The following is a 15,392-nucleotide window of genomic DNA, read 5'->3' as shown; positions in this document are numbered from 1 at the left end:
AGCTCACAGCCCACCTGGTGTTAAGTGGTTACTGGAGCCCATAGACATCCACAACGTAAATGCGCCACACACTTTGAGATATAAGTTCTAAGGTCTCAGTATAATTACAACGGCTGCCCCACCCTTCGAACCGTAACGCATTACTGCTTCACGGCGGAAATAGGCGGGACGGTGGTACCAACCGGGGGGCTCACAAGAGGTCCTACCACCAGTAATTACGCAAATTATAATTTTGCGGGTTTGATTTTCATTACACGATGCTATTCCTTCACCGTGGAAGTCAATCGTGAACAATTATTGTATTGAACGTATTTCATTAGAAAAATTGGTAACCGCCTGCGGGATTCGAACACCGTTGCATCGCTACGAATGCACCGGACGTCTTATCCTTTAGGCCACGATGACTTCAAAACCGTAGTCCATGGACATCATAACATGAATGCCACCCCCACTGAAATCAACTCTCAAGTATGATGTAAAAAGCTTTGAAAATACATATTAACGCCTACTAAATTTTTTAAATGATATTGTAGTTCAATTGCTCTAAGATTTTTAGTAGGACTTTTGATTGAAAACCGCAACTTTCACACAAACTCATACTTCAACTAGGTGAGCTCACAATTCACCTGGTGTAAGCCTCTTTAGCCTACGATTTAATATGTATCGAGTTGAAGCACAAAGTTATTAAGTTCTCGGCGGATATCTTGGAATGTTTTTTGGAATTCTTGGAATGTTTTCTGGAATTAGGCCCTGTAAGTTCTCCGATCTGAGATCCACATCAAAAGGAACGCAATACATCGCTTACTTTCGCCATATCTGATTGACTTCAATTTAAGATTTTCACGGTAAATCAGGCTTGAAGAATTGTGTTTAGTATAGATATTTTTTGCTCTAGACAAGCTTATAGTCCAAGAAGGGTGAACGGTGTCGCCCACCTTTACATGTGATGTCGAAGTATCCATTTTGTTGTTTAATTCTAATCCCGCCAATTAAAACGGAACATAATATATTGGAACGAAGTTCCTTATCGCGCGTTGTGAAAGGGGGCTAGACGGAAAAAATTCTTACGAAAAGTTGTCACGACACTTTTTAGATCCGTCATTCTGACCAATCAACGTGTAGGTGCTTATCGCTTGACATTGCTCGTATCCGATTGGTCCGCGTAATGAGTACAGTTTCTCGAGATAGCGTTTCAACAATAGTAATTTAGTTCATAGTATTGTTTTTTTTTTCTTCATAATGCCGTAATTTATTATTATAACTTTAAAAAAAAATTACAATTCCTTCACTAATTAATCGAAAGGAACTTCGTTCCATCCGGGTGTCCCTTGACACATCTGAAGTTTTTTCTACGTGTGATAGAAATTGACAGAATAGTAGTATCTAAAAGTTTTTTTTTTTTTAAGAAAATTAAATTTACTATTGAATTACTATTATTATTCTAAATTAGGGAGTAATTTAGCTTGTGCGACACGACTTCTTCGCTTTTTTTCTGTATATGTCTTCCGATGATACACGCATAGTTACAGAGCATACCATGTTTGATGCTTCCTATAGAAGCCACAAAGTCCTACGCCATATACGAGTACATACATATCGACGGGTGTAAGGCCATTTGGCTTATGCGACTTTTTTCAACTTTACGCAAGAGCTATTTAAAGTATAAAATTTGGAAGAAAATATCGTAAAAACAAATTTCTTCAGCTTTTTTAATGGGGTTAAACTCCATTGAATTTCAATTAAAACATCAAACTGTTGACTCTAATTCCAAATGAAACGGACATTTAATTACGAAGATTATGACGGATCCTCCCGAACCCCGGCTTTAGGTACCTCAAGCACCGGTCACCGCCCTCGCCGAACCCGTCGCTTGCGACGAAGTGCTCGACGAGTAAATTAACCCATAGACACGGCCCACTGAGTTTCTCGCTGGATCTTCTCAGTGGGTCGCGTTTCCGATCCGGTGGTAGATTCTGCGAAGCAATCCTCTTGCTAGGGCCAGTGTTAGCAACACTCCCGGTTTGAGCCCCCTGAGCTCACCTATATGTCAAGGAGAAGCTGAAATAGCCTCTCAAGGCTATCAGCATAGGTAGGGAAAAAAAGACATGCCTGTTAATGGTAGTCATTTATTTATTTATTATTTTGTAGGCAGAGGAGCATACGACCCAATAGATGGTAAGCGGTAACTGTCGCTCATGGACTAGAAATTCCAGAGGCAGAACCAAGGCGCCATTGAGTACTCTCCGCAAGCCTCATTTGAAGAAGAACATGTCATAGCACCCGCAAAACACCGCGGAGGGGAGCTCATTACAAAGCCGGATGGTATGTGGCATAAAAGATCTTTGGAAACGCAATGGCGATGAACGCAGCGGTTCCAGATAATATGGATGAACTCTACTCCGATGAAGGGAGGTGTGATAGTAAAAAGGAAATGAGGGAAAAGGAGAGAAGTAACCAACGGTTTCTTGTGACGCGTTTATTTAAAAACCATATTAAATTAATATAAATTACAATGAAATACAAACTTTTATAATAATTGAAAAATATAGTATATATATTCAATAATTTAATTTATGTACAAACAATATTATGCCAAATTGACAGCTAAAGTGATGATCAGTGTGATAAAGCTTAGGGCTGCGACGTTCGCTGAATCGGGTGCAGGGGTGACAGCTGGAGCTTCTGTAGACAGAAAAATATCAGCATGTTATCTATATATATAAAAATGAATTGCTGTTCGTTAGTCTCGCTAAAACTCGAGAACGGCTGGACCGATTTGGCTAATTTTGGTCTTGAATTATTTGAAGAAGTCCAGAGAAGGTTTAAAAGGTACATAAATATGAAAATGCTCGGAATTATATAAAAACAAACAATTTTGTTTTTCCTTTGATGTGTCCCCTTCATGTGTCTTTTATTTATCGATTGAGGCACTACGAAGTCTGCCGAGTCAGCTAGTTCATAATAAATATTAACATTGCATTTATGCATTGCTTTAGATTATTAACGAAGCTCACAGCGGTACAAGCTGTTATCAAGTGCTTACAAAAGCCCATAGATATCACAATGCTGTGGTTACAAACACCGCGTTTGAAGTTTCAATTTAGATATCCTGACCTTTCCCAACTTTCAAATCAGAACGCATGAGTGTCAGTCACTTAGTCCAAAACATGAAATTGGTAATTTGGAGCCAGGAAGAACTAAATTATTTACGGGTCATAACTTTTTGTGAGTATCTCCAAACCACATATAATATATATTTTTTTTATTGATTTTATGGGTGGACGAGCTCACAGACCACCTGGTATTAAGTGGTTACTAGAGCCCATAGACATCTACGACGTAAATGCGCTACCCACCTTGAAATATAAGTTCTAAGCTCTCAAGTATAGTTCCAACGGCTGCCCCACCCTTCAAACCGAAACGCATTACTTCTTCACGGCAGATATAGGCGGGCTTGTGGTACCTACCCGCGCGGCCTCACAAGAGGTCCTATCGCCAGTAATGTTATAATTCCAGGGTCTCAATATAACATCCTTGGGCCCGCGGTATGGTCTCAACATCTGCAGATCGTCAAGTCCCACATACCCCTCACGCCCCATAGGCGCCGGGACCACGCAGGAAGAAAAAAAGTGTCTAAAGCCTATCTATATCCAATTGCTCAAGTCCATGGGCCACCACTCACCGTCAGGTGGGCCGTGTGCTCATCTGCATACAAGGGCAATAAAAAAAAATAAAAAAATAACTCCATACCGGTTGGTGGGGCGGTCGGGGGAGCAGTAGGCGGTGCCTCGGTGATCTCCTCAATGACATCCTCCACGTAGCCTGACTCGAAGTAGTTCGTGAATTCTGAAATTCTCTGCTGTGACCAGACGAGGTTCGACCGCGTGGTCTCGATAGCTCGTAGCGCCGTGCTGTATGTGGCTCCCAGGGTGTTTTGGTTGGCCGTCAACCAGTTCGAAACCTTTTTTGAAAACGAAGATAAGGTTAAAATTCGAATGGCCAGTTTTATAACAATTTAAAAAAAAAAAAAATATAAACTTACCTCATTTATCTGTTCCTCGTTGAGGAGACGTCCAATTATTGTGTTCAAGATCGTGGAAACGCTGCCTAGGCTAGAAAAAGTATGTAAATATTATTTGTTTAGAATCGATTGACTGGCATATTACCAGGATTTGCTTTAATGAATCCCACCATCACAATGCGAGTTTTCATTAGTACGTATATTAATATACAGTCATGATGATTTGATATTGTGCAGCTTATTTCGTTACCCGTTTAGAATATATAAATACTATTAGAGTTTATTTATTTATTTATTAGATACTAGCAACCCGCCCTCGCTTCGCTTAGGGAACTGTAATTTATTATTGACAACAGTATTTCTCCACTATATAATGGATGTTATTGTACATATAAACCTTCCTCTTTAATCACTCTCTCTATTAAAAAAACCGCATCAAAATCCATTGCGTAGTTTTAAAGTTTTAAGCATACATAGGGACAGAGAAAGCGACTTTCTTTTATATTATGTAGTGATATTTCACTATTAACTTACGTTCTGGTCGCCTGGTCAACGTTGTTCCTGAGCCATTGGAAAGCTCTCAGAGTGTTTATCTCATTGGATGTAATAGCGGAGGTTAGAGCAGCATTGTAGTCTTGTGGTCTAATATCGTCGTTTCCTGAGACAATCGCATCCAGGAATCGATTCAGACTGGCCTGGTCAGTAGTACAGCCAGCAACGTTGAGCATTACCACCTTCTCACTGGACAGATCTTCCTGAAGGTAGCGATTCCAGAAGAAGTTGAAGTCTTCCGCCGTGCCGTGACGTAGTCCAGCGCAGTACACCCACGGGCGCATGTTAGCCGGGATACTGGAATGATCAATGATAATGATAATGGCAATTTTTGACAAATGATGACACAGAGAAACTGACATTTACGTTGGCATTTACGTTGTAAATGTCTATGGGCTCCGGTAACCACTTAACACCAGGTGAGCGGTGAGTTTTTTTTTTTATAGATTCATATTTAAAAAAGGGTGCGTGTACTTATGTACGCGCGTAAGAAGTTATACTTTATTTTTATTAAATTTATTTCTTTTTTTTTAAATATTAAATATTTAATAATAAATATTTAACGTCAATAATTTAATAATATTTAGTATGAATTATATTAAATAATAATTTTGTCATTTATATTACTACAAAATGAATGCTAATAACACTTTTTTTTACGAGTGTACATGCGCGAAAGTTCACCTGCGGCTATATTCAGACTCGCCAAGTTACGTCGGTCGTATTGTAATGAGCGATTTAGTGGGCAACTTCATTCTGTTAATTTTGTGTCACGGTGCGCGCGCATCGTGAAATTTCACTCTCATCAATTTTTCACAACGCGCCTTATGAAGTATAACTTCAAAATTTCACAATTACAGAAACAGCATTGGTCTTTAAAGTACTCTTATGTATAATGCTATTATCAATGTCCTAGAATATGATGAAATCCCATTTATAATACCGGATACATGCAAAATAAGAATTATAAAACAAAAAGCCCGTTAATAAAAAAATACCATTCATATTTTTTTTTTATTTCAATAAAACTCTTTTTTTCTGCCACACACAGTAAATCTCTGGAATTCGTTGCCATCAGCGGTCTTCCCCAACAACTGCGACATTGGGTTATTCAAGAAAAGAGCATATTCTTATCTGAAGGGTAGGCAACGCACTGGCGTAAACGCTGGTGACCGTGGGCGGCGGTGAATCACTTACCATCAGGTGACCCGTCTTGCTCGTTTGCCTCTTAGTTGTTATAAAAAAAAAAAAAAAAAACTCAAACTCAGTCTCTTTAGTGTTGGCTGTACTCAACTCAGATATTCTGGTTCTTGTATGGCTAACTAGACCGATGAGGCAATCCATTAGTTCAGGCGTAATTTATTGGCTTTGCCTCTCGCATTGCTAATGTCCGTGAGCAACGGTAACTACTCACAGTCAGATGGGCCGTATGCTAATCTTAGGCAACGACAATAATAAAGTTCGCTTAGAAGACAAAAAATTATATATTACAATAAGTTATACTTACAAACACCCCCTCTAACACTACATGGCGATCACGACAACTCTGTCAAGACTGACAGGATTGTGTAGAAGAAGATGATACTTACAAAGTACCGGTGCTCCACCTTCGGAAGGCCTGGGTTCCAAAGTTATTGCATTCTTCGTGTCCCACGTTACAAAGGAATTCCATTACGTACATTCTTTGAAGATCAGTCATGTAGGAGCCATTCTCTGGCTCTAGGTAACCCAGTTTAGCTACTACCGCGGGACTTAGTTCTAGAATAAGTTTCTAAAAGAAATACAAGAAAGGATTTTTTACACTTTTGTTTCTATTGTGTATTTAGACTCGATATTACTGTGATATCTATTTTCAGTTTAAAAATTTTAAAATCATGGATTGTGCTTTTAAGGTTTGATGGCTTCGTATATGCGAGGACTTCTCAACTAGGCCTTAGTATGTTTTCAGTTTTCCTTGGATGTCTCGAAGGAAGCTCGAGTTTCTAACCGAGTTTAACAATCACTTTTTTTTATGATTGATAGTTTACAGGTGGCCCGGAGGCCTTTCCAGTTTCTCAAGGACAGGTGGGCGATCAAGGGTTAAGTCAGAAGGGGGCAATAATCACATACCACTCTACAAGTCCATGGTCACTAACCAAAATTCTATGCCAATCTGGGTTAGCCATGGAAAAATTTCAAAGCATTACAACTGAAATAGAGATTGTCCTTCCCTTCAAAATGTTTTCGACGTGAAGATAACCAAGCTAATAGAACACGATAGGCGACGTTATACTGATAAAGTAAATTAATTAATTTGGTAGATAGTGTGGTTTTTTTGGAACGAAGTTCCTTATGAGACGATGCGGAGGGGTACCCTAACCGGGAAAAAAGTCCGTAACGTAAGATGTTTATTAGTAATGCACACAGTGTACGACTTAACTTTGTAATAACGTACAAAAAATAACATATTTTTTATCATTCATTATCCACGATCTCAGAGCGTTCGTTTGCGCAATACACTAACTTTTTTATGCAAACAACCATGAATGAAGTGTACCGCAATAAGTTCGCACCGTGGGTTGTTGCGAAACCTCTAGTTTTATTTTCTTTATACCTCGAATAGAACTTAAAATTAATATTTTTATGTTAAGGAACTTCGTTTCTATCCGGTGTCCCACGACACCACACATCTTTCTTAATTGTACTGACAATATTTGTGTAGCTTACTTGTAAAAGTGCCGCATTAGTAGAATCATGAGCCAGTCTCCTGATGAGGAAGTTGAAGCCACTGATGGCCGCCAACCATGGAGCATATTCGTCTTCAAATTGCAGGAAGGATAGAATGTTGAATGCTCTGTTGTACTTCATCACATTTGCTCGGGCCAATTGGAAAATATCGTCCACAATCTATAGCAGTACATGCAAGCAATGAAAGTTAGTTACATATTGTCTTTTCGCATTAAAAGTGTACAATTTCCAAAAATATTCGAAATTGAGTTAATATGCGGAATCATTTGGTATCACCAGTATTTTTCTCATAAATACTGTCAAAAGAGCGAGCGTAGTTTAGTTTTTATTTTATTTTTGTTTACCTATGTTTTGACTACTATTAACTAAATTAATACATAATTTTATCTTACTTTAAAAGGCAGATAATGTAACTGGTAAAAAATAAAAAAATAAATTTGCAAAGATGATTAATATTAAAAATATCACATGTTAAACCTTTAAAACACCTGTAAAATTAGTAAGTTTTGAGATTATACAGTTTTAATGCGAGAAGACGATATGTACGAATTATGAATCAGTTTTCATATTTATTCTTTCATAATTAAGGTAACGCAAATTTACCAAGCTTTCTGTTTAAGTTAAGTTTAAGTTTTCTGTACTGGTGGTAAGACCTCTTGTGAGTCCGCGCGGGTAGGTACCGCCTATTTCTGCCGTGAAGCAGTAATGCGTTTCGGTTTGAAGGGTGGGGCAGCCGTTGTAACTATACTGAGACCTTAGAACTTATATCTCAAGGCGGGTGGCGCATTTACGTCGTAGATGTCTATGGGCTCCAGTAACCACTTAACACCAGGTGGGCTGTGAGCTCGTCCACCCATCTAAGCAATAAAAAAAGGATATTACTCTTTAATTGCATTACTACTGAACTGCATTTATATAAATGTAGCAGCCTGTTATGCGTTCCGATGTACCTAACTCTATGTCATTCTCCTCTATTCTACCTCGTACTGCTTCACTGATAATCTAACTCGCCTCCACTCTATCTCTGCTATCTACTTCTATGTTACTAAAATGTATAACATCGCACAAGTCAAATATCGAAGAATGGCAATCAAGGATATAATTTAAAAATATATTTAGCTCTAGTCAACCTAATTTCTCCTCTTTTAGTAATGCAGTATTAAGAATTCGTTACAGCAAACAGAATATGTGAGTTCAATTGAGAACTAACCTGAGCACGGTTCAGTTGATGAATGGCAGTTCGGGACGACGACCTCAAAGCTCTAGTCAGGAGAGCCCAATTGGTATCGTCGTAGTTGACTCTGTAGAAGCCTAGAAAAAAACTAGCAGCTACAATGAAATGTTAGAATTACCTGAAAATCTCGCGAAGTTTCATTAAGTTATAATTTTTTTTTTTAATGAAACAATTGGATTTTTTTTATTGCTTTGATGGGTGGACGAGCTCACGGCCCACCTTGAGATAGTTGTAAGGTCTCAGTATAGTTACAACGGCTGCCCCACCCTTCAAACCGAAGCGCATTACTGCTTCACGGCAGAAATAGACGCGGTGGTGGTACCTACCCGTGCGGACTCACATGAGGTCCTACCACCCGTAAAAAGTTGGAAACAAACTCAATTATGTATGCAGTTATGTGAATTCTCTAAAGCTCACTATAGATTCGTAACCCATTCATAGTTTATGGTTATTGTGTTTAGAATCTCGTCTCAGGTATAATTTTTAGGAACGTAGGTACCAATTTTTCTCCTTACGTCATATCTAGTATATTATTATCTATATAAACAGGCAAATAAAAAACACTAAAGTACCAATTTAGTATTTTTTATCAACGATACTTTTTATTGTCATTATTAGATAATTATTGACGATATATGTATAATGTTATCTATTTCTGTAAGTTTTTTTTTAAGATTTCGACAAAAAGGACAAGACGGTTAAGTCCCATTTTCTCCTCGGTTTTTTAGCAACAATTTCTACCTTTAGTACGTATTACCAATTTTGTTTCGAAATCTCAATAATAAAACAAGGGGTAATGTATACATAAAATGAATCTAAGCATCGTGGTGTCAGGGATTATTATTAGATCATTAAGTAATACCCTAGTTCATCTAAAACTCATATAATTATGAAAGCCAGATTAGATAAATACAATTACTAGTTAGAATCGTTGGCTTAAAGCTGTCAATAATATAGTTAAACTTTTAAAAAATTGGCATATCTGACACTTATACATATAGCTATTAAGCAAAGCTTGTAGATACAGAAATACGAAATGATAAGACTGATTATTATCATAACATTATTGTTCTTACCGGCTTCTTGCTTGTTGAATATTACCCACTCCAACCCAGTGGTGCCTCTGTTAATGGAGGTCACTTGTTGCGAGATGAATTGCGATGGTTTCAAGTCTTCGAATTCGGGAGCTCCAGCCCTAGTCCAGGTGATCGGTATGTGCCATAGGCTCGGGAATTGTGAAACGCCAGTATTGCGTTCCCATCTTTCCTGCATTGCATTATTTTACACAAATTGGTTATTGTTCCCAGTTCGTATTTTATTTAAAAAGTGTGATGCTGTATACTGTAGCCATTCTTGATTATTACTTTCGGTGGCAAATGAGTATATACTTCGCTGATTATGAGTGGTTGCTGTCTCGTATTAAGGTCGCGAAACACAAATCTCGTATGAAGAATTCGATTCCCGGTCAGACAAAACTATATATAATTATTAAATTATAATTAAAATTAAATAATATATTTTTTTAATATTTGGAATTTGTGGACCTAGTTGTTGAACTGTTACATGATTTTTCGATGTTTTGCCGCCATCGATTTCCACCACATCTACACAACTAGGATGCAAAATGGCGGCCAAACAAAAAGGCTCACTGAGGACAGCTCTATTCTAAGTGTAACGCAAAACTATTCGCTCTTTTTCAAAACGAATAATTTAGAATTAATTACCTGTGTAACAATCATTTCCCCAGTTCTCTGGTTAATAGTAACAGTCAGAAGTGGATGTCCGGCCTTCTCGGACCAAGTTCTGAAGTAGGTATCAATTGTAATACCGCCATAGCCGTTCAAAGCGCCATCTTCCACAGCAGCCGCATCCAAAGCCGTGAAAAGGTGATGAGGCTCAGCAACATTGAATTGTCTATGAACATTCAATAAAATGTACTGGCGGTAGGACCTCTTGTGAGTCCGCGCGGGTAGGTACCACCACCCTGCCTATTTCTGCCGTGAAGTAATGCGTTTCGGCTTGAAGGGTGGGACAGCCGTTGTAACTATACTGAGACCTTAGAACTTATATCTGAAGATGGGTGGCGCATTTACGTTGTAGATGTCTATGGGCTCCGGTAACCACTTAACACCAGGTGGGCTGTAAGCTCGTCCACCCATCTAAGCAATACAAAAAAAAATACAAATGTACACTTTTCGGAAATCTGTATCTTTCATTTTAGATTTTAATCAATATCTTTGATTTAATATCTAGTGCGCAATCGAAGAATTACGATATTAAGATATTAATTAGGCACACATTATTAGCTACACCGAAAGCGATAATATAAGAAAATTATATTCAAATAATCATTGCTGTTTTTGTAAGAAATACAAATTGGATCCTGCGATTCTGAAATAGAATGTATCATGTGTCGCATGTTGACGTAGTTAAAGATTTAACTGAGAGTTGTGTATCTTTTTCCTTTTTATTTTTATTGGCGGTAGTTAACGGCTAATATACGAAGCTTACGATATGTCTGATAATAAACCGTCATTAGTGCTCACGGATTAAAGTGCTTGCTATTATTACAATTTTGAACCTATAGTGCACCAATGCAGTGGAAATGACTTCGTATGTTCCTTCCTAAATCCGGACACAAATATTTTTCATTCACGAAAAAATGGCTCGCTATCTTTTTTAAGTCTTTGTCAGCACTTATAATAATGTAGGATATTAAAAAAATGTTGTTTTAATCAAAATATTCAACCAGCTCTGGTCAGACCGCAACTGTCCAGTTTCAAAGTCAATTAAAAAGTAATACAGTAGTATTGGAGCAAATTGTTAGCCAGCGCGGGTGAGTACCGTAATCATGCCGATTCCTGTCGCGAAGCAGATGTGCGTTTCAGATGAAGGAATGGTATATTTTTTATACAGCACCATTGAAATTTCAACTTCATGTCCCAATGTGGGTTATCGCATTCACGTTTATCATGCTTATGGATTCGTACAACCACTTTACTACCACTATTTTACTGGTGGTAGGACCTCTTGTGAGTCCACGCGGGTGGGTACCACCACCCTGCCTATTTCTGCCGTGAAGCAGTAATGCGTTTCGGTTTGAAGGGTGGGGCAGCCGTTGTAACTAACTTGAGACCTTAGAACTTATATCTCAAGGTGAGTGGCACATTTACGTTGTGGATGTCTATGGGCTCCAGTAACCACATAACACCAGGTGGGCTGCGAGCTCATCCACCCATCTAAGCAATAAAAAAAATAAAAATAAAAACTTAACACTGGTGAGTGACGAAACTGATTTACCCATTCAACCCTTTAACATTTAACAGATCAAACCTTTCACGGAGATAGTTGCGGAGGCCTTTAACGAAGGTTTCGACTCCAAGTAAGTGTTGAGTCATCCTGAGAATGGCAGCACCTCTCGCGTAGGTTATTGTAGAAAAGTGCGCGCTGACTGTGGTCGGATCATTTACATTGAGATCTGTCAGTGCATGAGCGGTGTCAACGGAATCCGAGAACATGGCCATTTGGACTTGCTCAACGATAAAACGCGTCTCATAGCCCAGCTCAGGTGCAACCTTATAAGAACGAAAAGCAATTGATTAATATCGCGTCTTCGAATCAAAGAATGTAAACGTTAACCCAAATTTGGGAACCTTACCGATGCCGTCAAATAATATTGATAGAATCTAGCAAAGCCTTCGTTTAGCCACAAGTTGTCCCACCAGGCGCAAGTGACCAAATTTCCAAACCACATATGAGCTATTTCGTGGGCTACGATGTTAGCCACGCGCTGTTTGTAGAAATGGTTTGAATTCAACGGATCATAAAGTATCAAAGCTTCCCTGTGAAAATAAAAATAATAATAATACATAAAAATAATAATAATAAATAAAAATAATAAATAATATCGGTAGCTCCTCCGTTTCAAAATTTGTTAATTTCCGAAACTCACTTCAACTCTTACTAATATTTTTTATGAAAAATCAATCGATATGTTTGGTATGAGAATAATTGTTGATTTATACCTGTAAGTCAACAGACCCCAGTTTTCCATAGCACCAGCAGAGAAATCAGGAATTGCCGCTTGTTTCATGTTAATATTTTCGGCCATTGTATAATATGGAATTTGAGTGTATGCCTCCATAGCCTCCAAAAGTTTCTCTCCGATCTCCAAAGACCAATCACCAGTGCGACCAACATTGTTACGGGCATAGATATCGAAGGGTCGTAGAGCATTGTTGTTAGTAGAGACAACAGTGTAATGTGAAACGATAAAAGCCAACAAATAGGTAGAGGTAACCGGTGTCGTCCAAAAAGTTTCAGAAACGCGACCATTTGCAAGACTGAAACAAAATATTCGGAAATCATGAAATTTTATGGAAATCATATACAAAATTTACATTAACCAGATAAGAATAAAGCAAAATACGTACGTGTTGGTCGTTCTAATAGGCATGTTTGAAATAGTCGGACTGAAGGATTCTTCTCTGTTCATGGTAATATCAAAGGTGGCTTTGAATCCAGGCTCATCGTAACAAGGGAACGCTTGGCGAGCATGACCAGGTTGGAATTGGGTAGTACCCATCCATCTAAAATGCGTAATATTTATCATTACCAAATCAATTACAGCACTTTATAAATTGCAGGACAATACTTTGTCGAACTCACCTCCTACCGGTGCTATCAACGTACCAACTTCTGTAAAAGCCTCTCATGTTAGTTTGCAGATTTCCTCTAAAAGTGCTTTTAATTATGTATTCTCTATTGAGTACTAAAGCTTCAGTGGTTCTGATTCTAAGGAAACTGAAAGGCATCTCACAGGCGAAAGTCTGGCCGGTCGCTGTTATATCTACCACATTCGTTCCACTTTGGTAGCCAATTGAGAGGCTTTGAATGGTCAAGTCGTTGCAGTGGATAACAACTTCGTTAACGTTTGCTACTGTGGGAGAAGTGTAAATAGTAACTTCGCCGTCAAAAGTGAAGGGGTTCACGTTGGCTGGTACAACATCGAAATATGGAGTCAGTGTTACTTGATAATGTCTCGGGCGTGTGGTCGTTGGAAGACGAAACGCCGGATCCCGAAGCATCCTCGCAAATTCAACCCACTCATCTTCTGGTACTGGTATGGGGCTTAACGTTAGTGAAGTTTGTAAGAAGGCTACGCCCACGAGGAAGTAAAACCAGCGAGATGCCTAAAATGTAAGCATTTAATGGGGCATTGTAAAAAAATAGTTTATTAGCATTATTTGGAATGTTTCAGTCTACAAGGATTTCTTGTAAAGGAGTAATATCTGCCTCTATATATTTATAATCTGCCTTTTTCAAATAGAAACAATCTATAACGATCCTATAACATTTCTACGTATTAATAATTACATATTTCCAATGATATAACGCATAGTGAAATTTAAATTTCTCAAATATTACTAAATTTAAAATTAGTTAAATTATATTTTTTGATCTCGTTCTTACCATTATCACGCTAGTTAGACGAAACAGTAACAGGCCAAGACTCGATTGTTTCAGTACAACTTATCAAAATTGACTATAATCCTCATATCTTATCTCTCGATGGTTAATTACTTATTGGTACGTACCGTTTGTTTAATCACATGCGATACTGTTATCATTATCCACCTAATTATCAAATTGGACTATTTATGAGTTTTACGAAAACGTTAATAGTTGTAATGGTTAGCTATAAACTTTAATTGGAGATGGAATAAGAATAAAAATCGAGCTTTTTTTATTTACCTAAACAAAGTTTCCGGTGTAGCTATGGAAAAAGAATTAGGTTGTTTCAATACGTGATTTTTTCTTTTTCACTGGGTTGGCAGACAGCTGTTAAAACTCTAGCTTGTTCAAAAATTGCGTAATGAACTATCAACTGTCTTGATGCTAATTCACTTCCTTATTCTGAGCAGTGGCATCTTCTGAATTTTCTGTAATCTAAGCTACATCATTGTACTACTCGATCATTATTTCTTTAGACTAGATTCCATAAGTATCACAACGTCGCTGTCGCAACCCAAGTTGGGATATCGGAGCGAAGTTTCAATAGAAATTAAATAAAAAACTTCAAATATAACCAGAATTAGCATTAGATATACGGTTGAACTCTAGGCCCATCAGATGAAAAGTAGTTATCAGGGTTAATAGTCTCCACAACTTAAAAGCCATCACCCACATTGAGAAATAAGGTCGGAACTGCGAACTAAAAATACGCCATTATACTATTTTTTACACGATATTAGTCATTCATTCATTGCCGTCGTGGAAGCAATAATGTAAAAACTGGACTGGAAGCAATACGAAACAAACATTGATGGCAACTACCTTAATCACCTCCTTTTTGTGGCATAAAGGATAAGACGTGCGGTACATTCGTATCTAGCGATGCAACGGTGTTCGAATCCCGGAGGCGGATACCAATTTTTGTAATGAAATACGTACTTAACAAATGTTCATGATTGACTTTCACGGTGAAGGAATAGCATCGTGTAATAAAAATCAAAGCCGCAAAATTATAATTTGCGTAATTACTGGTTTTAGGACCTCTTGTGAATCCGCACGGGTAGATACTACCACACTGCCTATTTCTATATTCATATAGGTATTTACGGACAATCTAGAATATATAGCCTTAGTTCCAATAAGGTCGCATTTTGCAAGAATAAAACGCATATCCCGTAGAATCTGAAAACGAAAGCTATCAATCAGAGCGTCCTACCGGCTAAGACTTACAGGGTCGAGATCTGAACACTCACAATACAGCTTTTTTTTATTGCTTAGATAGGTGGACGAGCTCTCCGCCCTGGTGTTAAGTGGTTATTGGAGTCCATAGACATCTATAACATA

General features: G+C 38.0%; 1 protein-coding gene across 1 annotated transcript; it reads right to left on the bottom strand.

Moving 5' to 3' along the window:
• Positions 1-2,461: 2,461 nt before the first annotated feature.
• On the bottom strand, positions 2,462-14,024 carry Apn1 (aminopeptidase N). Its single transcript, NM_001043548.1, is given in 15 exon segments — positions 2,462-2,682; positions 3,751-3,961; positions 4,043-4,112; positions 4,556-4,870; positions 6,163-6,344; positions 7,280-7,459; positions 8,511-8,611; positions 9,611-9,800; positions 10,259-10,448; positions 11,868-12,109; positions 12,193-12,376; positions 12,560-12,877; positions 12,968-13,123; positions 13,203-13,726; positions 14,007-14,024. Coding segments are annotated over 15 exon segments (2,961 nt in total). The 5' UTR covers positions 14,010-14,024; the 3' UTR covers positions 2,462-2,587.
• Between the last annotated feature and the right edge of the window lie 1,368 nt (positions 14,025-15,392).

This window comes from Bombyx mori, chromosome 9 (genome assembly GCF_030269925.1).
Source record: "Bombyx mori chromosome 9, ASM3026992v2".
In the NCBI taxonomy this organism is placed as follows: Eukaryota; Metazoa; Arthropoda; class Insecta; order Lepidoptera; family Bombycidae; genus Bombyx; species Bombyx mori.
Note: the sequence above shows the minus strand (reverse complement) of the source record. Positions and strands in the feature narration are given on the sequence as shown.